This window comes from Danio aesculapii, chromosome 7 (assembly GCF_903798145.1).
Source record: "Danio aesculapii chromosome 7, fDanAes4.1, whole genome shotgun sequence".
Lineage (NCBI taxonomy): Eukaryota > Metazoa > Chordata > Actinopteri > Cypriniformes > Danionidae > Danio > Danio aesculapii.
Window position 1 is genome coordinate 21,209,355 of NC_079441.1, and position 27,226 is coordinate 21,236,580.

General features: G+C 36.5%; 1 protein-coding gene across 1 annotated transcript in view; it reads right to left on the minus strand.

Moving 5' to 3' along the window:
- Window positions 1-10,626: 10,626 nt before the first annotated feature.
- The window catches only part of tnfsf10l (TNF superfamily member 10, like), a 44,216-nt gene continuing 27,616 nt past the window's right edge, over window positions 10,627-27,226 (minus strand). The window contains exons 3-5 of the mRNA XM_056461263.1: window positions 22,604-22,640; window positions 22,295-22,387; window positions 10,627-16,704 (exon numbers count right to left, since the gene is read on the minus strand). Coding sequence (XP_056317238.1) covers window positions 16,229-16,704; window positions 22,295-22,387; window positions 22,604-22,640 — 606 coding nt within the window. The 3' untranslated portion in view covers window positions 10,627-16,228. The remainder of the gene's footprint in view (window positions 16,705-22,294; window positions 22,388-22,603; window positions 22,641-27,226) is intronic.

Genomic DNA, 27,226 nt, shown 5'->3' on the forward strand with positions numbered 1-27,226 from the left:
CTACTTCCAGCAGGGTAATGCGTCATGTTATAAAACGCGACTGGTCTCAGACTGGTTTCTTGAACATAACAATACGTTCACTGTACTCAGATAGATCTCAATCTCAGATCTCAATCCAATAGAGCACTTTTGGGATGTGGTAGAACGGGAGATTCGCATCCTGGATGTGCTGCCGACAAATCTGGTTGAAAATGTCGATATGGACCAAAATCTCTTTGGAATATTTCCAGTACCTTGTTGAACCTATGCCACAAAGGATTAAGGAAGTTGTGTAGGCAAAAAGTGATCCAACCCGGTACTTGTAAGGTGTACCTAATAAAGTGGCCAGTGAGTGTATGTCTCTAATATACATTCAAGCTGAGACGGTGGGACACTTAAACAAACAAACAATTGGCATTTTTGTCCATTTCAAAATGAGATATTGATTTAGTGTTTATTTGCTGTCAAAGCATACAAATGTTTCGTCATTTTCAATGTATCCATGTATCTGCTCTACTCTTTCACCCAGCTGTTGACAGTTGTGAATGTTTTATTGCACATGTTATTACATGTTTTGTAATTTATGTCCCAGAGTTTGGATCAGTAGGATGTGTTCCAGTTCATATGTGAACGTCTAACCTTCCTGCTACACAGGAGATAAACTCTACATTGGATCTCTTCCCAAATTGTCCCTCCCTAGCATTTTTGTCTCATTTTTATTCATTGACCAAAATGTCAAGAGATTCACATCATAGTTTTCGTCATTTCACAACTGCTTTTCATACAGGCTGCTACATCTACAAATCTGGATTGCATTTAAAAACGTTTTCATGTACAAACGTTGCGAGTTGCTCATTGCCATTGAACTGACTAAAACCTTTAAATTATGCTATCAAACATCCTGCACGAGCTGAATCTTGTCAGATAATCTTTAAAATCTGTTCACAAAACATTATTAAAAAGTGACCGGTCTGATTGTGTCTCAACTGATTCGCTCATTCAAATGATTCTCTCAAAGTGAGTCTGCAGTTAGCGACCCACTGATTCACATGATCTGTTCAGAGTGAGTAAACACTAATGATTCACTGAATTCGCAAACTGATTGAAAATGAATCAAAAGCAGGAGATCCTCTTAGCGTAAGTGTTCAATGGAGCAAATGTACATTTCTAATGCAGAATTTTAGGTTCATTACTGTAAATAAAATCATTTTTAGGTCACAACTTTCAGATGTTTATGAAACTTTGTGAAAGCTCAAGCAGTTTCTAAATCTATAATGAACATCAGCGCATAGACATATCCCAGCAAACATTTTGATGTATTATATATGTCTAATAGACGTCCAAAAACCAACGTTTTGGCTAAAACAAGACTAAATTAGGGCTGTTAGTGAAACTCTAATAGATGTAAAGTCTGAAATAGAGTAATGCAGAGGAATGAATAACAATTCATGTGAAGTCCATTTTTGGAATCATATCAGACGTCTGTTAGATTGTCACAGATTTAGCCTCATTTTAGCTACGACGTCTACGTTTAGATGTCTATTAGACAATTACACTATCAAACAAGCTCAATCTTTTCAGATAACCTTTAAGCTGCGGTTACACCAGAGTTTGTGTGTGCGAAATTCTATCGTGCGGCGCTGCGAAAAGGGGCGGGATTAAACAAGATGATTAGACATTAAAAAAGCGAGCGATTGCTCTATGTTTTAAATTTCTGTCCAGAGAGGTCCTGTTTTGATTCTCGATGGGTCTCACGCAGTCAAGTTATTCGATTTAAGCTGTGGTCACACTGGGCTTTTCCTCCCATAGACTTCTATTCATACACACGCGAATGCGTCAGACCGGAAACGCAGGGTCATGCGTTAAGTTTCGCAGTTTGCTGCGGTGCAAAGTTCAAGCTTGATGAACTCTGACTTGCGTAATGGCATCACTTGACTGCGTGAGACCAATTGAGGATCAAAACATGACCTCTCTGGACAGAAATTTAAAACATGGAGCAATCGCTCGCTTTTTCAAATGTCTAATCATCTTATTTAATCCTGCCACTTTTCGCAGCGTAGTACGAAAGTTTCGAAGCCCAGTGTGAACGCAGCTTGAATCAGTCGTCTGATCTCAGAGCGCTGTCGCGTTACTTTGATACCACATGTGACAGTCACGTGGCGTCGGCGCAGCGTCAATCCGGACAACATTTCTTACCAGCATGCACCGCTTTAAAACAGATTTTGATCGATCTGCACAGCGCTGCAAGAAGTCGAACGCACCTAATGACTCACTGACTCACATGATCTGTTAAGGGTGAGTAAACACTAATGATTCTCTGAATTCGCAAACTGATTGAAAATGAATCAGTTGCAGGAGATTAACTTAGCATAAGTGTTCAGTGGAGCAAAATAATCATTATTTCATTCATAACTATAAATAAAATCATATTTAGGTCACAACTTTCAGATGTTTATGAATAGTTGTGAAAGCTTGAGTTGTTTCTGAATCTATAATGAACATCAGCGCATAGACATATCCCAGCAAGCATGTTTGCTGTATAATAGATGTCTAATAGACGTCCAAACATGCACATTTTGGCTAAAACAAGACTAAAATTGGGCTGTCAGTGAAAATGGAATAGATGTATAGTCTGAAACAGGCTAGTCGTCAAATAAAGAATGATTGACTAGTCCATTTTTGGAACATTAACAGACGTCCATTAGATTTTCACAGATAGCTCAAATTTAGCCCCTTTTTACCCAAGACATCTATGTTTAGATGTCTGTTGGACAAACACAACACCAAATTGCTTGCTGGGATACAAACAGTCCTCAGATTACAGCATGTCACTTCTCAGATGTTCTATGACCCGACAAGTGTTGATTCAGCATGTTCGACGGGCGAAAACTAGCTCTGACAGATGCTAACACATGATCCGACAAAACATGACCAAGTGTCTATTTCCATCTGCCGGGGCAGTGTGAATTGGCCTTTAGTGCGGACAGGAGGCCAAGTGGGAGATAAAAGTGTGCATTTTCAAACAAAAAGAAATTAGTGTTGGAAAACCTTAGTGGTTCAGTTTTTTTTTTTCTGTGAAAAAATTGTGTTGACAAAATTATTCATCAAAACACTCAACACTGCTACTCAAAACACCTTAGTTAGGAGCTACCAATCTACCAAAGTGGCTTTAAACTAACCACATGGTAATGCACTAAAGGACGTGTTCATACTTAATTAATTTTAATGAAACTAAACTATTATAACAATTAAATGTGAGTTCTGCACTCTGAACTTGTGTACAAAAAAAACAAGCAGCAGCTGAAAAGATGGCCTTGGTCCACCTCCAAACAAACTCTGGTGTGGTTTTGAATCAAATAAACACATAATGAACCAAAGACATCTAAATGAACCCAAAACAGGACATAGAGTCACAAGATGTGACCATACAATTAAGTGCTCAAGTGATATTTTTCACATTTTTCTTTGTAATTGTGATGTTGTGTGTGACAAATTCCTGGCAGAAGTTTGACGTTCTCAGTGAGAAAAAAAAAAAAAAGATACTGTAATATATTTACATTCAATGAAGCACATTCAGCGCTGCACACAGGATTGTTTTCTATGTTCAGTTGCAAAATATGCACCACAAAATCCATGTTGTTGTTGTTTTGTGTCAGTCTGAATGCCAAGCAAACCAGGACCACATTGATAGGGTTGTGCTGAAGTGAACAACAAGTGTGAACACATTAGCAGCCACATACCAGTGCATCAAAAACCCTCAGAACATCTTGCCAACCATTTAATAATACCATGGCATTGTGATATTGAGGTAAGTATGCGGTAAGAATGAGGTAAAAAAAAAAAAAATTCCCTCTAACTCTGGTGAAATTCTAGTTTGATGACACCCAAGTGATCTCACACTACCCTGTTTTCTGTCTCAGACTGAAGGAGAGTGATTGTGTCACGCTGGCTGCGGATCTCCAGCCCTGCCTTCCATCTCTCTCTCCAACTGCTCCAGTTGTTTATTTGTGTTTATTCTTTCCAGGTGTTCATTATTCTCTGCACAAGCAGATGAGATAAGAAAGGTTTGTGTTTGTGTGTGTGTGCAACCGTAACAAAGGCCAATTAACAAAGTGCTGTGCAAGTAAAAATTCACTCCCCTGACTGTCAAAAGGAGCTCTAGTGACATACGCTAGGGACTGCAGTCTTTGTTTAGGAGCAGCGGGTTGTATTGGTGTCGTGACCCGGATGGGAGTGAGGTTTAGAGGGGTGAGTGTAGCAACATACGCTAGGGGCCGCAGTCTTTGTGTTGGACCGGCAGGTTGCATTGGTACCGTGACACTGATAGGAGTGAGGTTTAGAGGGATGAGTCTAGCAATATATGCTAGGGGCCGCGGTCTTTGTCTAGAACTGGCAGGCTGCATTGGTGCCGTGACCCGGATGTGGGAGTGATGTTTAGAGGGGTAAGTGTAGTAACATACGCTAAGGGCTGAAGTCTTTGTGTAGGACCGGCGGGTTACATTGGTGCCGTTTAGCCTCCTTGTTAGAGCAACTAACTTCCATGCAAAGAATAACAAGTTCGATCACAGCTCGGAGTGAGGGCTGATGTAGGACCCCGTGGTTACACGAGCCTGTTATGACATTGAGGACCAAATGTTTCCACAAGTAAAGTAGTACCTTGTGGGGACACTCAGTGTTTTTCTATTTAAAAAATGTTTCTTAAATCCATACAGGATAAAGTATCTGTGTGTGCGCGCGCTCCTGACATTCATTACATTGTGAGGACCAAATGTCCCCACAATCTTAGTAATAACCAGTCATTTTTGACCTTGTGGGGACACTTTTATGGGGGAATATTGCTCATAAATCATAACCCCATGGTTACACGGGCCTGTTATTTATGACATTGAGGACCAAATGTCTCCACAAGTATATTAGTACCTTGTGGGGACACTCAGTGTTTTTCTTTTTTTCCAGTCATTTTTGACCTTGTGGGGACACTTTTATGGGGGAATATTGCTCATAAATCATAAAGGATGAAGTTTTTCTCTGTGTGTGCATGCGTGGACCTGGTCTTAAATACATTGTGAAAACCAAATGTTCCCACAAACATAGTAATAGCCAGTTTTTGACCTTCTGGGGACACTTTTTTTAAGCAATATTGGTCATAAGTCATACAAGATGAAACATTTTGACAAACAGATGAGATAAGGGAGGTCTCTTTCTCTGTCTGTGTATTTATGTGCAAGACAAATACAAAATGTCTGCACAATATTAGTACCACTAATTTAAGACATTTAGGAGGACGTATTTTGAAAAGGTGAAACCGCAGAATGTTTCTTGTGAGGGTTGGGTTGAGGGAACAGAATATACAGTCTGTACAGTATAAAAATCATCACATCTATGATTAGTCCCCATAAAGCATGAATACTCAGTGTGTGTGTCTGAGTTAGTGAATGTTCTGAGAGTCTGAAAAATTCGGACTGTGTCTTAATGTGATCCCTGTCACATTCCGAAGTGTTGGGCTGGAATCTGTGGATTCGGGAGGACAGGCTTGTGTTTGTGAATAGGAATGCATTGGTGGTCTTAATGAATGGCAGAAAAGCTTTAAGAGTGACACACATGAGTGAGGGATTGTGAGGGAGCGCTGGCGAGGGGAATGTGGGATGAAGTGTTGGAGATGTTTTGAGTGAGCGGATATTTGTGCAGGCAGAAACAAGGGCAATCTGGATGATTTGTGTGTGTGTGTGTGCGCGCATGTGAGTGTTTATGTCTGTGTGTATTTGTTTGAGTGTATGGGTTTGTGTGTATCTGTTTGTAAGTTTGTGTCTTTGTGTCTGTCTGCAAATTTGTCTGTGTTTGTGTGTGTCTTTGAGTTTGTGTCTGTCTGTGTGTGTCTGTTTTTGCATGTGTTTGTATGTGTCTGTGTGTGTCTTTGTTTGTGTGTATGTCTTTGAGTTTGTGTCTGTCTGTGAGTTTGTCTGTAACTGTGTGTGTGTGTTTGTGAGTGTCTTTTTGAGTTTGTCTGTGTGTGAGTTTGTAAGTACCTGTGTGTGTCTGTCTGTTTGTGTGTGAGTGTGTGTTTGTGTGTATTTGTTTGTGAGTTTGTGCCTGTAAATGTGTGTGTGTTTGTATGTGTGAGTATATGTGTTTGCGTATGTCTTTGAGTTTGTGTCTCTGTGTGTCTGTCTGTGTTTGTGCATGTGTGTATATCTTTGTGTGTACGTCTTTGTGAGTTTGTGTCTGTGTGTGTGTCTGTCTGTGTTTGTCATGTGAGTGTATGGGTCTGTGTGTATCTGTGCGTTTGTGTTTGTCTGTGTTTCTGTGTGTTTGTGTATCTGTTTGTGTGTATGTCTGAGTTTGTGTCTGTCTGTCTGTGTCTACGCGTGTGTGTGACTGGGCTTTGTGAGTGTGTATATGTTTGTATCTGTGTGTGTGTGTGCCTGTCTGTGAGCTTGTGTCTGTGTTTGTCAGTGTCTGTATGAGTGTATGTGCCTGTGTGTGTGTTTGTATGTGAGTGTATATGTATGTCTGTTAGCTTGTGTGTGAGTGTACTATAAGCATCTGCGTATTGTGTGACTGTCTGTCTATGAGTGTGTGTGTGTGTGTGTGTGTGTGTGTGTGTGTGTGTGGTCACATCTAAACCTGAGCTGAATGCTGTGTGGTCAACTCTTGAGTTGGTCAGATGTTGTATAAGTGTGTGTGTGTGTGGCCCTGAGTGTGTTTTGTTTGTGCGTTTGTGGGACTGGGCAGAAGTGAGAATGATGGTGACTCACGGCGGGCTGTCTGGAATACGGATGAGAGCTGGGCCTTTAAGTGTGTTCGCTTGTGTGTGCTTTTGTCTGACAAAATCCCCCTTCAGGGACGTCCTTAAAGGTAATAAGCAGGGAAGTAGCAGTGTGATATTATGTATTAGCAGCTTTGTTTATCTTGGCCGTAGTGCACAGGAAGAAAGTAACTATCCATGTGAAATGGCAGAGACGTCTGCTAACTAGCTGGAACGGGCAATTCAATCTGATTTGTGGATGAAGTTTGTACTTGCGTTCCTGATTTTATGGCAGATTTGTTGTTTAAAAATGTTAAATTTGCATATTAAATTGATGAATGTACATGTAAATAAATATCAAATGTTATTAATTATGGTGGCACGGGGGCTCAGTGGTTTGCTCTGTCACCTCACAGCAATAACATCGCTGGTTTGAGCCCCAGCTGTGTCAGTTACCGTTTCTGTGTGGAGTTTGCGTGTTCTTGTGTTCGCGTGGGTTTCCCCTACAGTCCAAAGACATGCACTAGGTGAATTGAATAAGCTAAATTGGCCGTAGTGTATGTACGTGAATGTGAGACTGTATAGTTGTTTCCCAGTACTGGGTTGCAGCTGGAAGACCCTCCGCTGTGTAAAACATGCTGGATAAGTTGGTGGTTCAATCCACTGTGGCGACCCCTGATAAATAAGGGACTAAGCCGAAAGTAAATGAATTAATTTAAATAATTAATTAATGATTTATACAGCTATGGAAAAAATTAAGACCACTTAAATTCTTTAGAATTTTAAGTATAGTGTTAGTATTTTTTTTTTATATATTAGTATATTGGCAGTGTCAGTATATTTTTTATTATATAAAGAAAATGTATGATTTACTAAATAAATAATTTCTATTATACATTATATTCTGAGACTATTTTTTTCAGATTTCAAATGATTATATGGTAATTTAGAGGATTGTTCCACTAAGTGAAGTTTCACAAACTAATTTCAAGAGGAGCACGTGACATGATTGATCGCAGCTGGTCCCTTATCTGTAATCAACAATAACCCAATCAGATTGATCCAAGCCTACAATAAATAGACAGATTTTGCCCAACAACCTTATTTTTGTTTTGGAAGAATGCCCCCTTCCACCCCATCTCCACCTTTTCCTCCTTTACCAAGCGTAGCTCTCAGGACCTACCTGATCTCGGACCCCCTTACATGCTAATTGACCAGGCAGGAGCCCTCGGCGCAACGGGGTATATGGACAGCTAGTGTTTTTCAGCTAATGATAAACTTCCGGTGAAAGCTAAACGAGACTATTTTCAATTTCATAAAGTTCCTTTTGCAGCATTGATGTTAAATGCATTCAGTTAAATAAACTTAAGCATTTATTTAGTTGTTCAAGCATAAAATGACATGAAAGACCATGTAACTGCTAGCGCTGTCAGGATCAGCAGGCTAGCGGGGAAACTCCATTGACAATCCTGGGGTAAAATAAACTGATGTATTTTAAAGACATGGAAGGGGGAAATGGAATTTAACACAGTGCTTCTTGACCGGTCTGAGACGTACTTTATATTGTATATCTATCCGGCAGTGAAGACCATTGATTTTCAAAGAAATCAGATCTTAAACATGGCAGTTTTACAAAGGAAAGACAGTTCACCGAAAGCGCTGAGACTGGCTGGATGAAATTAAAAGTCCATTATCTCCGAGCTCAGGGTTTTCTCCTGGAACAGCATACCAAACCTGCTAAAAGCATCAAGCAATATCCAACTCTTAAAATGTTGATTTCTGAAAATGAAAACCCTTTTAAGGGGTTAATCATTAATATTGTGCTGTCTAAAATTTAATTTAAATGTCGTGTTTTTTGCTATTTTGCGGAATTAAACAATTAATGAGCATTTTTATTTAAAATTAGTAAGAGATGTCATCAGTAGTTTACAGAATTAAAAACAAAAGTATTTAAACAACTATAAGTTATTACAATAATTTTTTTTCCATAACTGTTAAATTGTATATATAATCCTGTATTTATGTGCTATTTTAACATATATAATTAATATAAACCTATATTTTTTCCAAATTGAATTTTATTTTTAAAAATGCCGTCAAGTTAGTAAAACTAGAAAGGAAGCTAATGTTAAATGTTTTATCACATGTAGATTTTTTTTCTCCTTAATTTTATATATATATATACAACACAGTCTCACAACACAATCTTTTTAATTTAGTGGCTTAATCTCTTGATCTCATTCATACAATTATCTATGATTTACTTATTCCCCAATAAGTGCCACTCTTAAGGGTGTCACGCTTCCTTTTTAAAATCGTACATTTTCGTATGAATTAGCCACTAAACTGACAAAATGTAAAATAGTTATACCTCCTTCTGAGATCATAAGCAATATCACATGAGTATCAATGTGATATGGCTATATAACATTTCGTGTAGGGGGGTTTAATTTTTAATTGGTCATTAAATCAAATTGAAAATTGAGCTAGTTTATTTATTGATTGGTCAGGGCGACTGTTGCCGTTGAAAAAAAAAAAAGAAATTAACAACCACAGATTTGGGGCATGACTTGCATGCTCCGTACTTAGTATTCAAGTATTAAACGTTTATATTAAGAAGATATTTAGACAATTTTATCACTTAAAAGTGAAACTAAAAAAAAAAGTTTGGGCTCAATCGGGGTGTTTTTCTTTGTTAATGATCTGCTACACATCTTTCAATTAAAGATTTCAATAATAAATCGATTTTTTTAACTTTCTGTCTCCAAGATTGCAGTGTAATTTTCAAAATTATCTTTATCTTTAATTAATTCTTGCGCTGTTTAAAGTGAATGTAAATGGAGGCGATTCCACAGACTCCAAAATTAGGAGTCGCGAATTGGATTCGACTCCAAAAAACCTGGAACCGAACATCCCTATACAGAAGGGTGAGAAGGCTGTACAAGTTCTGATATTGCAGAATATTGCACGGCTATCAGCCAATCAGATTCGAGAACCAGACAGAATTGTTGTAATAATATATATGCAGTTAAAGTCAGAATTATTACCCCCCTGAATTATTAGCCCACCCCCCCCCCCCCCCCCCGTTTATTTTTTCCCCAATTTCTGTTTAACGAAGAGATTTTTTTCAACACATTTCTAAACATAATAGTTTTAACAACTCATTTCTAATAACTGATTTATTTTATCTTTGCCATGATGACAGTAAATAATATTTGACTAGATATTTTTCAAGACACTTCTATACAGCTTAAAGTGACATTTAAAAGCTTAACTAGTTTAATTAGGTTAACTAGGCTGGTTAGGGTAATTAGGCAAGTTATTGTATAATGATGGTTTGTTCAGTAGACTTTCGAAAAATTAAATAGCTTAAAGGGGCTAATAATTCTGACCTAAAAATGCTTTTAATCAAGCCGAAATAAAACAATTAAGACTTTCTCCAGAAGAAAAAATATTATCAAAAATACAGTGAAAAATTCCTTGCTCTGTTAAACATTATTTGGGATATACATTTAAAAATAAAAAATAATTTAAAGGGGGACTAATAATTCTGACTACAACTGTGTGTGTATATATATATATATATATATATGTGTGTATATACACACACAGCTTCAATAATATAATAATAATATAAAATAATATAATATAAAACCATAAAAACCTGGTATTAAACAATAAGTCAATGGGAAGTCCCAACCACAATAGAAACGCAAATATTTATGTGTGTGCGAGGACATCTTTTGTGCAAAGGCTCCATGTGGGTGGCTTAGTTGTGGTATTGTGTGCAAGCCTGGCAAAAAAAAAGGAGAACAAATGATGTAGAAATCATGATTGAAGTCTTCCAACAACAGAAAAAATATGCTCAAGTTAGCAAGGAAATGATGAAACCACACTATCACTCATTGTTCAAAAAAGGCACTTTAATTGTTGAAAATGACACCTCAGACACGGATCAGACACTGTGTAAAATTATACCATAAAGAGAGAGAGCGTGACAGATATCAGTACATTCTTACCAAAGATGCAGAAGTAACATTGGTAAACAGTGCATAATATCTTTCTGTAAATGGAAAAAAGCCCCCTAGATTGGTGGTCTGACAATTTAACAAACCCTTGGAAAAAGAAAAAAAAACCTCTCTCTGGAGAAGGAAACACAATAGTCTTTTTGTTTCTTCTGACAGTTCATGTTGCTCACTGTATTTCACCGTGTTCTGCCTCCCTCCAGTTTTCACAGCAGTCCCGTAAAGTCTCCGCATGGATTAAAAAAGTACACGCAAACCATCACATCCACTGTTTTACAAAGCAGTCTTAATTAAAAAAAACACCCACTCTTGTATACGCGCACCTAACAAACAGTGGTCTCCCATGTTCACATTGTGGTTCAGAGGGCAAGTCCTGCTGTAATACGTCTGGATCCGCTGGAATTCCACCATATTTCTCCTTCTTGTCCACCCCTCACCCCACCACGACCTCTGTGCCGTGCAGATTGGTACATATTTCAACTTGTATACACATGTGCGCATCTCACACAAGACCCTAGACGGGGCGAAACAGATTGACTGGGATAATGAGCTCAGTTAGTGTGAATTGCTGGGATTATGCAGACTCCTTTGGGAAAAGTTGTTTCAGACTTGTAGGACTTTTTTTTTTTCTGTGGAATGCAAAAGTGAAAGGCTGTGTGTTAATATTTTCATGTGCTAATCGCTCATTTATTGGCAGTGTGTGAATAGCTTGTGGAGAATTTGAAAAACAAGACCTTTAAAGACTCTTCACGAGTTTTATAGGAAGGATTGGGACGTTATTGTTGGGGAAATCTGAAAGACTTGACGTTTATGGGTTTTCAAGAACCTCTCTTTTGTTTTGACACATGAAATGAGTGTGTATAATGTATAGGATAATGCTGAAAGAGCTATTCTGTGCTGTAATGTCAGTGTGTGATGCGAGAGATTAGTGCAAGCTGCAGTGGTCAACTATGCAGTGCTAATTTGCCAGCAGATTTTGATTTAGTTTTCTCCGGGTGCTTCGGTTTCTTCCACAATCCAAAGACATGCACTAGAAGTGAATTGGATGAGCTAAATTGTCCATAGTGTGTCTGTGAATGTGACAGTGTATGGGTGTTTCCCAGTACTGGGTTGCGGCTGGAAGGGCATCTGCTGAATAAAACATGTGCCGGAATAGTTTGTGGTTCATTCTGCTGTGGTGACCCCTGATAAATAAGAAGCTAAGCCGAATGAAAATGAATGAGTTTTTTCGTTTAGTATTTATTCGTTGACGAAAATGTCTGTATATTTTTGTCGTTTAAATCTGATTTTTATTTATTTTTCGTCTAGTTTCTGTGTAGTTACTGTAGTTATTGGTCAATAAAATATAGTTATCTTTAACATTATCAGCTTAAAAGAAAATACATTTTCTGCTGCTAAATTCTGAAATGATTTCTGTTTGTTGATCTTCAGATAGATCAACTCCTGATTTATTTGCATTTTATTTTTTTAATGAGGCTCAGAAAAATCGATTTCAAATCAAGATTTGAAAATTGTTATCAGCATCATCCAAAATTGCAGATATATTATGGTTTCGGGGTTTTTAATCTTTAATGGATAGGATAGTGGAGAGTATTGACAGGAAATTTGAGGGGAAGCCCTTAAGCCGTGAATTGAACTTGGATCACAGTGAGCACCTCAGTACTACATATATGTCGACAAGGCATGGGAATACGATTCTGACAGTATGATATCCTTGGACAAAACATCACGGTTTGACAGTATTGTGATTACTGCTCTAAAATAAGTTCTTTTTTTAAATGTCTTGGTAGAAAACAAAGACTTTTTCCTCCCATTGAACACTGTATGTTTGATTTTTAGAAACATTTATAGTAAACATGTCAGGCTGAATAATTCAAATGAATATTTGACTTTGCTGTCTTCATTAGTTTCAAATACACAGATTTCTTTACAATTTAAAAATGGCATCTTTGGATATCTTTTCTGCTGGAGATAATCTTGTCCTAAAAAATGTAAAAAAAAAAAAAAATCTTACATATAACTTAGGAACGGTATAGCAGAAAATTTTAGAACCCGGACTTTTCTAAACCGTGGTAAACCTTGAAAACGGTTATTGTCCCATGCCTAATGTCGACAAACTTAACTACAAGGCTGCTGGAGTCAAACTATGATGCTTACTTAATGCCTCATTCACAACTTTTCAAGCGCCGACGGAAGCGTCAGCCAATCAGATCGCTGATTGCTGACTAATTTCATTGGCTAACGCTGCTATGACGATCGCGTCAGCCCCAACTTCAGACACACCCTCTCTCAAGCGTTAACGCTGAAGTCCCGTGTGAATGGGGCGTAACTGTTTCATGAGTGTAAGCATCAGTAAACTTCTGGCTGCAGTTCACTAAATGACCACCAGTGTCACTAATGCTGGGTTCACACCAAAGCAAAGAAAACAGATGGATCTTGCTGGAATTTTTTTGGCTCAAGTTGAATTTTTATATTTGTGCAAAAAAAAAGGTAATTGAGTTCAATTTTGCACATTTACTGCAAATGCGTCATGCATTTTGTCTCAGAATTTGCCTCTATTTGTGTGTTATTTATTCTCGCAAATATTTACGGTGTGTAGGCCCTATTAGAATTGCTCCGTTTCTTTTTCTTCTTCTCTAGAATGAATAGTATGTTTGAGGGTCTAAATAAACTCTGAAAACTTTGCACACGCACCAGAAGTGGGAAAAATTTACGTTTGTTATAGGTTTCGGAAGTGGATGTGGCAAAATTACTTGACAGCGCCACCCATGCACTTTTAACAAAGTAGTTCTCGAGCTACATTTCACGCACAAACACCAAAATTGGCACACGTCAAACATGCCAATTCCTACAAAAAATTCTTTTGGAGCCAAATCTCAAACCCAAAGTGCAGTTTTTGCCATTTCCAGGCATTGTACTTTAACAAACTCCTAAGGATTTTATCAGATCAACACCAGAATTGGGTATTGTCATCTAAAGGCCTTGGCGATGTTAAATTGAACAGATCTAGAGTTTTCGTTGAAGGGTGCGTCTGTGGCAGCATCACAAACTTTGATGTTTCGCCATAAAGCAGGAAGTTATTCTAACTCAGACATGCATTGTCTGATCTGCCTCAAAATCCACATGTTTGATAAAAGTCCTGACCTGAGCACGTTTACATCCCAATATCCAGTTACAGTCATAGCGCCACCTGCTGGCAACAGGAAATGACATGTCTTACAGTGTAACAAACTCCTCCTACAAATTTTATCCTATCAAATTCATATTCCATTAGTTTAATCCAAATGCTTTTGTGATGTTAAATTGTGAAGATTTAGAGTTTTTGCCAAAGGTTGTGTCTGTGACCAATTCAGTGTTTCGCAATGGAAGACGAAGTACTTATAACTCCACCACACAATCCCTGATCTGCCTGAAAATTCACAGGTTTGACGAGATACCTCTCCTGAAGACATCTATATGCCAATATTGAGTCACAGTAATAGCGCCACCTGCTGACAGAAGGAAGTTCTGTGATATATTAGGTTAAATTACTATTGTACATTGTTCCTATTCTAAGGCCTCTAGGGGACGGTGGGCCCGGGTGTGAGGTCCCTTTCATCGCTGCTTGCAGCTTTAATTAAATTCACATTTGGTGTTAACCCAGAAAAATAACAAGAGTTTTTAATTTCTACATTAAAGAGCGTTTTTCCACACAATATTGGAAAAATTGTAGACTAAAAGTGTATTTGTGTTCCACAAAAAGAAGACAGTCCTACAAGTTTGAAATGACACAAGAGTGCATCTTCTTTTGTTGTTTTCTTGAGAGGATGATGATGTACACTGTCTCAGTGGGCTGTGAAATAATGCGGTTTGTGTCAGATGCTAAGCACTAATGAGATCATACATGACTTCAGCGGCAATCGCTTTGAACCTCCCTTAACACATGATAAAAGTTAGCGTTTAGTTTGAGATCAGTGCATAACGACCAAAGGCACTTTACATGTAGTGGTATCTGACATCACATTCCCTTAAACATAAAAAAAGCACCCTGTATGGGGAATTTTTGGCTTGGCGGCACATCATACCACTTGCAGCAAGAGCATTAACCTGCTGAAGCATAACTCGCTCTCCCTTTCTGGATTAAATCAATGTCCACGCTTTTTTAATCCAGACAAATTGCAGATGAGAGTCAGACAGAGTGAAGTTTTGTAACTAACATTATAGCTAGCCCGTAGCTAAATGCCACAGAGAGCCTTGGCTTGGCTCGATCGCTCTCGCAGTATAATGTGATTTAAAGCAACATCTTGGCAGCGGCCCTTCAGCTCGCTGACTTTATCAGTAAAAACTGGGGCAGAGTCCAGCGAGAAGAAAACACGCTTGTGCTCCACAATGAAACCCAAGCGAGTGTTTGTGCTCACTCTCAGAAACACCATTGTGACAACACTTGATCATTTACAGTGGAAAGAAATCACTCCCGCCCTCTCCTCCTTCAAACAAACCATTTTTCCACAGAAAATCAGACTCTCAGCGCCGCTTCATTTGGACAACGTCATGGGGTTTACCTTTACAGCGGGAGGCTCATTTTTGTGGGATTTTTATTAGGAGAACAACAAAACGCTCGAACATTCAATTCCAAACCTCATGAATTTTCAATTAAATACAATATATACACAGGTTGAACCACACACACACACATACACACAAAACAGATGGATGTACAAGCATGAAGCGCCACTTATCAGAAAAGTGTGTCGCTCGAGACAAAGCATTATATGGGCGCGACGTTTCAACAAACCGTTTAGCGTAGTGTTTGTTTAACCTTTCGTATGACCAGGACCGCGTGAGCTCCAGAGCACGTGTCTCTTCCTGCCGGGCCTGACAGCAGAGGGAGACCTGTAAAAGTGATTTGTGTCGTATGTGTTTTAATCTTATCGCCATGTTGTGGAAGCCATAAATATGCAAGAGCGTGAGTATAAATGCAACAGTCTGAATTCCTCTGTGTTTATGTGTGCATGTTTTGTTTTTTAGGTCCTTGTCAGGGCATGTTGCTCCGCAGGTCCGACAGGATGGGTTGAGTTCTGTAGCCTGCCAGGATGCTCCTTTGAGGCTGGTAGAGCCACATATTTCCCATCTCATCTTTCTTTCCTCCACATTCCCTCTGTCATCATTTTCTTCTCATATCTCTGCTTTTAAGCCATTTAAGATCCGCGGCGCATGAAAAATATTCCCTTCAAGCAAGTGGAGTTCGCACGTCAAAACCACCATTGGCACAGATTCCCTTTCTGTCTCTCCTGTTTTGTTTTTGCTACCGTTTCCAAGATTCACATCTTTGATGTGATTTGTAGAAATATACATACATTCCTCTGTCTTTAAAAAGAAATAACCAAAATGTCTTGTGCATCCTTCACATATTCACATATTCAGTCTTAAAGAATGGAAAGTTGAATGATGAAACTTTTCTCTTGGGGTCCAAAATGATACTCCTGCTCCATTTTCTCTCTTACAGATCCAATCGGAAAGCTCCGAAGTAGCTAGAAGAGTCCTCGCCGTAGACCATTGTGGGAGATGAGACGGACACGAAGACCTCATCGCCTGCTCGGAGCTCGAACAGGCCACCCTGGTACACCGAGTGCAGGGCGTATTCTGCATCCGGAGCCCAGCATTTGGTGCCCACTCCCTTCAGCAGCTGGATGGGCTTCAGGTAGGAGGTTTTCTTGTAGATGCACTGGACGAGCTGGTGGCTCACGCTGGACTGGTCGCTGTCGCTGGGGGAAGGGTAGCGGAAGTACACCTGTGAGTACAGGTAGTAGCGGCCGTCCTGGGGCACACGTAGGCGTCCGTTGTCCAGAGTCATGTTGTAGAGGTGTGCACCGAAGCTCTTGTTGGCCCAGGTGTGCACAGGGTGACGGCAGGACTGGTGCAGATCTAACTTAGGCTGGTGCAGATCTGACTGAGGCCTGGAGTTGTCTGAGGCACCTGAGAAAAAAGGCAGACTTTAGGTTAGCATGAAAATGCAGCTTGTTTTATATTGATACATTTAGATACAAATACATTAAAAATGTGCAGGCTAAGTTCCTCTCTTTTTACATTTAGATCACCTAAGCTCACTGAAAGTTAATCTTCAAGAACATTAATAATTTGAAAACATTGTTTATACATTTTACCATGATAACAATTTTTAAAGTGTACATTTATAATTTCGTGACAATTTGTAGTTTATCAGTTGTCATATATACATTCATTCATTCATTTTCTTTTCGGTTTAGTCCCTTTATTAATCAGGGTTGCCACAGCAGAATGAACCGCCAACTTATCCAGTATATGTTTTATGCAGCGGATGCCCTTCCAGCTGCAACTCAACACTGGGAAACACCCGTACACTCTCATTCACACACATACACTACGGACAATTTAGCTGACCCAATTCACCTGTACCGCATGTCTTTGGACTTGTGGTGGAATCCGGAGCACCCGGAGGAAACCCACAAGAATACGAGGAGAACATGCAAACTCCACACAGAAATGCCAACTGACCCGGCTGAGGCTCGAACCAGCAACCTTCTTGCTGTGAGGCAACAGATCTACCCACTGCGTCACCGCGCTGCTCCATATATATATATATATATTTAAATGTATTGTTTTAGCCCCAATTTTATTACAGCGCTAGGTGACAGCTCACTACAAAAATGAAACCCAACACTGAAAAAAAACAGCCATTGACCTGTTCATTAGTATATCTTTCCTTGTGTAAAACTGAAGAAAGAAATTCAACACTGATCAATGTTACAGTAATAAAGAGTATTTCAATAATAGCAAATTATTATAGAAAATTTCATTTTGGTTTGTAACGCTAACGTTTCCCAAAATATTCACGTCTTATTGGATGAAAGACCTGGCACGAATTTTTTTATGCATTCAGGGATATTTTACTAATTTACAAATTCAATTCTGTTAATCAAGAACACTTTATTTGTTATTCAAGAAAAAGTCTTTTATTTTTAATAATATATATTAGATGAAAAAGCTGTCGTAGTATTGTATTGAAGCACGCTGTAAAAAATCTATAATAAAAAGTTATGTTAGTTTAACTTAACTTAGAAAGTTAATAAAATTTCACCTTTTTTTTAGGTTAAACTCATTTTTAACTCGTTTCAACTCAGCTTAATGGATGCAAGTTAAAATGACCTGTAAAGTTAAATTGGCAGTGTATATGCATTCAAAAACTAAATTGTTAGGTAATAAATAGTAAAACTCTTGGTTTAGTTGGCGCAATAGCCTAGTGAGTAGTGCGCATATGGTGCCGTAGCACTTCAGGGCGTCCTGAGTTCGAATCCTGGTTCGAGGACATTTCCTGACCCTACCCCCTCACTCTCTCCCACTTTGCTTCCTGTCTGACTACTGTCCTATCTAATAAAGGCAAAAAGGGCAAAAATAAATCTTAAAAAAAAAACAACAACTACTGGTTTATTAAATTAATAAGAAATTGTTGGTTTATTAGTACGTATAAAGTATGATTTTATTCCCAATACCTAAACCCAACTACAACCTTATTTACTATTAATAAACAGCAAACCACTAATTCATTGAGCTAATAATCTTAGTTATTAGTTTAATAGTGTGGGTTTTAACTTTACAATAAAGTGTGACCCAAGAAAAATGTAAAACAAAAACAGACAGTTTTCAATTTTCTACATGCTAATATACACTAGATGGGACAGTGGCTCAGTGGTTAGCACTGTCACCTCACAGTAAGGAGGTGGCTGGTTCGAGTCCCAGCTGGGCCAGTTGGCATTTCAGTGTGGAGTTTGCATGTTCTCCTCGTGTTCGCGTGGGTTTCCTCCGGGTGCTCCGGTTTCCTCCGGGTGCTCCGGTTTCCCCCACATTCCAAAGACATGCGCTATAGGTGAATTGCATAAACTAAAATGGCTGTAGTGCATCAGTGTATGTGTGTGAATGAGTGTGTATGGGTGTTTCCCAGAAATGGGTTGCGGCAGGAAGGGCATCCACTGTGTAAAACATATGCTGGAATAGTTGGTGGTTCATTCCGCTGTGGCGACCCCTGATAAATAAGGGATTAAGCCGAAGGAAAATGAATGAATGAATATTATACACTAATACACTCCCATAGCGTGCTGTAATACTACATATATATAGATATATATATATATATATATATATATATATATATATATATATCCATGCAAACATCTCCAATGCTCATCCAGTGATAAATGCTTTATAAATTATTACAACCTAACCAGTGGATATTAGACCTGGGTACAGCTCTATAAATATACAAAATCATAACTTATGATAAGATATCGATAAATCACGCATTGTGCATGAAGTAAAAGCACAGCTTTGATTTCATGTTGACTTAAACCATATACAGTATGAGCTCCAATAATTCAAGACGAAGCCCATAAAAGCAGTAGTAAAAAAAGAAGATGTGAAAGACGAGGAGCAGGTGGCGATTTGAGCCTCGACGCATAATTCACAAGGCAAAGGGAGGAATGAAGGATTGGCTGGATTGTGCTAAGAGTACAGGAGAGATCAGAACAGGAAGGTACGGCTGCGCAGGAGAGGAAATCACGGACAGACTGAAAAATCGAAGAATGGAGGAGAAGGCGGCGTGTTCCTCCAAACACAATGAGCCACATTCCTCACAGCAGATCAATAAACGTGCCAGGCCCGCTCTCTGATTTACTGCTGCGCAAAACTTTTAAGAGCGCCCTTTTGTCTGAGAAACATTGATAAAGAGATCGAAAAATGCATATGAAGTACAGATGTGTGTGTAAAAGGAAAAAAGGCTAGTGCTTTCAAGCCGGTTAATATAGATGTTAGTCGAAAGGCAGGCTTTTTTTGAAGTGAACAGTTTTTGCTGTATGTGATCCATCATTAAGCGCTGTGCAGACAGGTTTGTGAATAATGGCTGAATAACAACAACTAAAAAAAAACTGCTCCCTTGCAGATTACGGATTAGCCTCGCCACTCATTCCCCAGAAACAAAGCTGGTTTGACTCGGTTTCATTTCCTTCAGAGATGCGTGACTGAATATGTTTCTCTTTTTTTTTTTTGATGTTTCCTGGCATGCATGCAATGAATAGGACTTTGATCTGAGCAGCTATAGTGGAACTTCAAAGGAGCAGACAAGATTTGAGGATGTTTGGTGATATTTTTTTTTGCTCCTGCTAAATAACTCAATCATTTCAGGCTGTTTTATAATCAGTTTCTTCTTTGCAGCTGTCTGCCAGACATACTGTAGCGGGATGGATGGCTCATTTATGTACGTGATAGGTGCATGGATTGGTTAACGCTAAATATGTTTTAAAATCTGAAGTGATTTCAGAATAATAGGTATCAGACTCTTGCTGGCTTTGGGAAATGGGCATCATAGATTCACTGACTAATGGACACACTTTACTTTTGATTCGTTCCAAAAACACCTGTGTATCGTTATAGGAGACAGATAAAAAATGTGCGTTATATCGATATAACATGTTAAACATCAGACTGGAGGAAATCATAGCATGAAATGGGAAAAAACGTCAGGGCCCATTTTACACTATATGTAGTTTTTTTTGTTTGACTGGTGCTGAATTTCATCAACTAGCCTTGATTCCTCAAGTCTGGGCTGAAGTCAAGAAGTGTAGCGCAGGGTAAAATATTTAGTTTTATCATTTATTTATTGCTCTTAAGCGTTATTTTGAATAAATGCTTAAGCACTTTGCAGTTATTCATGTTATTTTACTCTATATTATTATTTTTGAATATTTATTATATATACTAATATTTTTAGTTATTATTATTATTTCAACAAATATAAATACAAAAATCTTTCAAAACATCAACAAACCCAGTTTTGCGATAACAGCAAGAACAATAATAATAAATATATGTATTATTTTAGCACATCTTTTCAGCAACAACAATAATGATAATGATTATATTTAATATTTTGTTATTATTTGTTTATTGCTCTTAAGTTTATAGATGAAAGCTCAACACTTTTGCAAGTATTATTATTATTATTAATACTTAAATTATTATTATTATTATTACTTTGTTCTATTCATATTTAGTTATTATTATTATTATTATTATTATTATTATTATTATTATTATTATTATTATTATTATATTCTATGAATATTTTTAGTTATTATAATTATTATTATTATTATTATTAATAATATCTTATTATAATAATTACTATTTTAATCTATTAATATTTTAGATATTATTATTATTATTATTATTATTATTATTATTATTATTATTATTATTTTATCCCACTCTATTAATATTTTTAGTTATTATTATTATTATTATTATTATTATTATTATTATTATTATTATTATTATTATTAATATTATTTTATTATTAAAATAATTACAATTTTATTCTATTATTATTTTTAGTTATTATGTTTATTTTATTGCTTTCTTTTAATATTTTTTTATTATTATTGCATTCTATTAATATGTAGTTATTATTATTATTATTATTTATTTTATTATTACTGCATTCTAATAATATTTATAGTTAATAATATTATTATTATTAATATTATTATTCATATTTTATTGTATTCTATTCATATTTTTGTTATTATTATTATTATTATTATTATTGCATTCTATTAATGTTTTTAGTTAATATTATTTTTTTTATTGCATTCTATTAATATTTTTGTTATTATTATTATTATTATTATTATTATTATTATTAATATTAAAATAAGTACTATTTTATTCTATTAATATTATTAGTTATAATGTTTATTTTATTGCTTTTAATATTTTTCTTATTATTATTATTGCATTCTATTAATACTTTTTGTTGTTGTTATTATTATTATTATTATTATTATTATTATTTATTTTATTATTACTGCATTCTATTAATATTTTTAGTTAATATTATTATTATTATTATTATTATTATTTTATTGTATTCTATTAATATTTTTATTATTATTATTATTATTATTATTTTATTGCGCTATATTAATATTTTTAGTTATTATTATTATTATTATTTATAATATTTTAGTTATTATTATTATTATTATTATTATTTTTATTGCATTCTGTTAATATTTTTAGTTATTATTATTATTATTGTTGTTGTTATTATTATTATTATTAATATTATTATTATTATTATTGCATTCTATTAATATTTTTAGTTATTATTATTATTATTATTATTATTATTATTATTATTATTATTTTCACACACAATTCTTTTCTACAACAACGACATCAATAATAATGATTCCATTGAATTTTTTGTTATTATTTTTATTGCTCTTGCGCTTTATGGTTAAATGCTCAACAATATTGCAATTGTTGTTATTATATTTATTTTATTGATATCTTTAGTTATTATTATTTCAGCATAATTATTATTATTATTATTATTATTGCTATTCTTTCTTGCCAAATTTATTCATGCTACTGTTTGCTGAAAAAGTTGATTACTGTTGAGTGTAGCAAAACAGATCATAAAAAGATATAAGCAGACGCGCACACACATAGGTATACATACAAACAGACTCACTGCTGAGGGTCAGGTGGGCTGATGGCCGCTGCATCACTGTGGTCATAAACTTTGACCCTGTTGTATTATATGAACGAGTTTGTGTTCTTGCTTCTGAAGGACAGACAGACAGAAAACAGTCAGCACATTCAAAATACACCATAAAAATGAATTGCTATTGCACAAGAGATTTTAACGACTTCTTTGAACTGTGTTGAGTTGTGTTTTATTTTTTTTGTCTGATGATTCCGGGTATTTCCAGCACGATACATTGTGCAGACGTTGTGATAATGGCAATTGTAAAAAAAAAAAGACTGATTGCATACTCACCATGTAAAGTCTGTTTAGAGATGATACTGTCCGTAACCTGTGGCAAAAAAACAAACAAACAAAAACTTCCATCAGTCCAGAAAACTGAACGAAATCTGATGAGTCTTCATTTCTGAAAACGAGAAACTGGACGATTCAGATTTATCAAGTCTTTCCTCTTTTTTGTGTTTTGCTCAGGCGTATGACTGTGGTTAAAGTTTACCTCAAGTTACAAAACAGCAAGTTAACCATCTGTTTTATACAGAGAGGTTTCTGCTAAAAAAGTTTCTAATCAATGAAATGTTTACTTTGTGTTAAGCCAGAGATTCAGTCACGTTATTAAATGAATAATAATAGTTTTTAAAGGAACACTCCACCTTCTTTGAAACTCCAATCGAGCTAAACTGTTGAGTTTGACCATTTTTCATTCCATATAGTCAACTTTTACAGTGCTCCGCATATATAAGTACCCCTCACAAATCTCTCCTTTAAATTCATATTTTTAATAGGAAGCTAAACGATATTATGTTTGTGCATATATATTAGATTAGTCAGTACTGAAGCCAAATCAGGAGCTCATCTAACAAAATAACTTGCGATACAGATAAAAAAAACTAGTGCACACAAATATATAAATGTATATTTTATAGAAAAGTATTAAATACAAATTTAAAAAGAGGAAAAATCTAAGTTTTTCAAGGAATATTTTTGTTGAAATTTTGTAGTTTGTAATTTATTTTTTACTATATTTTGCTTGAATATAATTGTATTATCTTTCAGTGTCTAATTATGTTTGGTGACTAAAATATTATTTTAATTAACACATTTGTTTAATAAATCTGTTTTGTTTAAATGCACCAAAATACATAGCCTATATTCACTGAGAAATTGATCAAAATATTCATTTTCAAAATGGGGTGTACTCAGTTATGCTAAGCACTGTGGCTTCCATTTATTCATTTAGCAGAAATTTTTATCCAGATCTACTTAAAAGTGAGGATAAAAGAAGCACTTCAAATAATAGTTGCAGTTTCTAAATGCTATGACAAGTCTAAGTTGTTGGTTTTTTTAGCCCTAGCTTAGCATAGATCATTGAATCATATTAGACCATTAGCATCTTGCTTAAGAATGACCAAAGCAAATTCAAAGCAAAGGGTAATAATTTTGATAACATGGTCTGCAGTATTATAGGTACCGGCCATGACACTTCTAAATACTATGCACTACTCATTAGTCAAACAAGTCAAAATATTAGTTCTGCTGACAAGATAATATGGGAAAAAGATTTGGAATGCACATTTGAAGATGAGAACTAGGGAAAAATGTATTAAAATTAATGCCTAGAGATGTTAGAACACGTCTTTTACAGTTCAAAAATCTATATAGATATAGAAAATCTTCGAGTGGATCTCAGAGTTAGGACGAGTTGCAGCTTTTAAAAACTCTCCTATAGTTTACATGGAAGGATTGAAATTTATTTTAATAAATGAGGAAAAATTTCCAAAATTCAGAGACCCACAATGTTAGCAAACATGTAATGAGACAAAATAATAATAAAGGCTATGATATTAGCACCCCCTCCCCCCCTTTTTTTTTCTTTTTATTATTGTTATTTTTTATTATAATTTTTTTCCTTGTAAGTGTTTTGGTTTTGTTTACTTAATTTATATGATGTTAATTATTTATTTTATTTATTCATTTTGTATTGTTCTGCTTTAATGTTAATGCTCTCTATTTGATATTCATGTTCATCTAAATTTGAATTATTTTATTTATTTTAATATCATCATTAAAAATATAACTAATAAAAATGGCATTTTTTAGGGAAAATGTTATACAGTAAGAAATATCGTTAACGCAATGTCGCATATTTTTCCAGTATCATGCAGCCCTAACAGAGAGCATGCCTTACAATCATGGAGAGATTTGTGGGAGACCTTTAGAGTTAAATGTAGCTGAGGACTATTTTCAGTTCAATTCATGTTTATAATTATAGCGCTTTTACAATGTAGATTGTATCAAAGAAGCTTAACATAAGTTATTTGAAACTGTGTCATACCAGTTTTCAAGTTCAGTTTAGTTCAGTTCAGTGTGGTTTAAATTTCTGAAAGACCAAACTCTAAAGAGCAAATCCATTGATGCACAGCTCTACAAGTCCCAAACCAAGCAAGCCAGTTTTTTTTACACAACATAACTATGAAAGAGTCAAGCTTTAAATAGGAAAATTGCCAAAACTCTTTGCCTTGACAGCATAATGCCAATGGTCTAATCTGATTCAATGATCTATGCTAAGCTAAGCTAAAAGTGCTCCCGACAGACCTGGAGAATATGGTGAAACAGCAGTTTAACTCTAGGGGAGTTGTAAAATGAGCCCCCTTTTTTAAAGTGGAGTGTTCACCTTTCTCAAGGTCAGTTTTTCAGTAGTCTGTGACGGCCATATTTCAAGCAGTCAAAAGCCAGTATCCAGATCATTAGTCCCACCGGCTGGGTCTTGAACTGAAAACACTCTGATTACTGGCTCTTTTCCACCGCCTCAGGCCAGCGCTCGGCTCACGGTCAGTCTGATCCAAACATCTGAATCAACTAAATGAAACTAATTGAAAACTCTTGATGATTTGTGAAGAGTGACGTCACCGCGTTAAAACCATTCAGCAAAAAACAGAGGACGTCGTCAAGAAAGCGGTGGAAAAATACATCCCATATAATCCATAAAGCTGTTCAGATTTCAGAAAATTTACTAAGTATTCAGCCCAAACTCCCTCGGGATTGGTTCTGACCCCTCCACACATTTTCTTTCCACTCTCTTGAACGCTTCTTGGATGAGTGTTAAACACCACTTAAACACCCAGAGTTACGACAAATATAAAGTTGGCCGTCTACTATATTTTAGTCTATAAAATTTATTTCCATCCATGATGTTGCGTTCAGTCACTGTGTGTTCCCGTCTGTGTTAAAATATGAATGGCTTTTTAAAGCAAACACCTTATTTTAAGCTTTCTGACATGTTTTCTGTGTTCTTTAGCAGGATATTCGCTCTGTCGCTGCAGTCTGGCATCATCCGTGAGTGAGTGTGTGATGGAGTCTCTGTTGTTTTTGGCTCTCTCTTTCTCTCTCTCTCTCACTTTCTGTCCATTCATCAGACAGCCGAGCGCCGGGAGGCTTTATAACGTGACATAATCTCACACAGGCCACAGCAGAGATGCATTTCTGACCAAGACTTCCCCCCTTTTTCACCATACTTTCTGGTAAATGAGCCTGAAATCAGTTCCACATTTCACATATGGAGCAGATAAAGACTCGTATGTTCTTGTACTGTACATGCAGCATGTCGTACAGGAAACACAGAACAAGATGGACAGACAGAAATATCATATACTGTAATCATAATTATTCTCATCTTTGCTGATAGATGGATGTATGGATGGATAGATAGATAGATTTTTAAACCATATGAGTTTCTTTTTATGATATCGGTGACTATAAAGTGACTGCATGGTATATATATACAGTATAGGGGTAATGAAAACTGATGTCCACATGGTTAAATACACTGTATTTGTTTTCATAGTCTTGAATAGCCTGGTTTTACTGGGAAAAATTGGGCAGGATGTAAAGAAAATGTAAGGCAAATTGGTTATATAGCACAACCCTAGTTGCTATGTGGTTCCAGTGATGTTCTGGATGGTTGCTAGGGTATTGTACTAGGGCTGTGCAGTTGCTAGAGTGCTCTGGATGGTGGCTACGATGTTTGAGGTGGTTGCTAGGTTAATACAGATCCAGCCATACTAAATTTCTGTCATTCCCAATCAAAAGTAATCTTAAAGTGGACTTTCATTCATTCATTTTTGGCTTAGTCCCTTTATTAATTTGGGGTCGCCACAGCAGAATGAACTGCTAACTTATCCAGCATGTGTTTTACGCAGCGGATGCCTTTCCAGCTGCAACCTATCACTGGGAAACATCTATATACACTCATACACACATACACTACAGACAATTTAGCCTACCCAATTCACCTGTACCACATGTCTTTGCGCTTGTGGGGGAAACCGGAGCACCTGGAGGAAACACGCAAACACGGGGAGAACATGTAAACTCCACACAGAAATGCCAACTGACTCAGCCGAGGCTCGAACCAGCGACCTTCTTGCTGTGAGGCGATCGTGCTACCCACTGCGCCACTGCGTTACCCTTAATTTTAAAACTTTTTAAAATGCAAATACAAAATAGAGAAAAGCATAATAATAATATTAATTTTAACAATAATTGAAGAGTTCAGATGCAAAAACCTCTAAGTGCCGTCTGAAATTTACCTCTAAAAGTTGCGTTTTTCTTAGCCTACTACACTCACTGGCCACTTTATTAGATACATCTGTCCAACTGCTCGTTAACGCAAATTTCTAATCAGTCAATCACATGACAGCAATTGCAGTTCAAACCGAGCATCAGAATGGAGAAGAAAGGTGATTTAAGTGACTTTGAACGTGGCAGGGTTGTTGGTGCCAGACTGACTGGTCTGAGTATTTCAGAAACTGCTGATCTACTGGGATTTTCATGCACAACATCTCTAGGGGTTACAGAGAATGGTCCGAAAAAGAGAAAATATTCAGTAAGCAACAGTCCTGTGGGCACAAATGCCTTGTT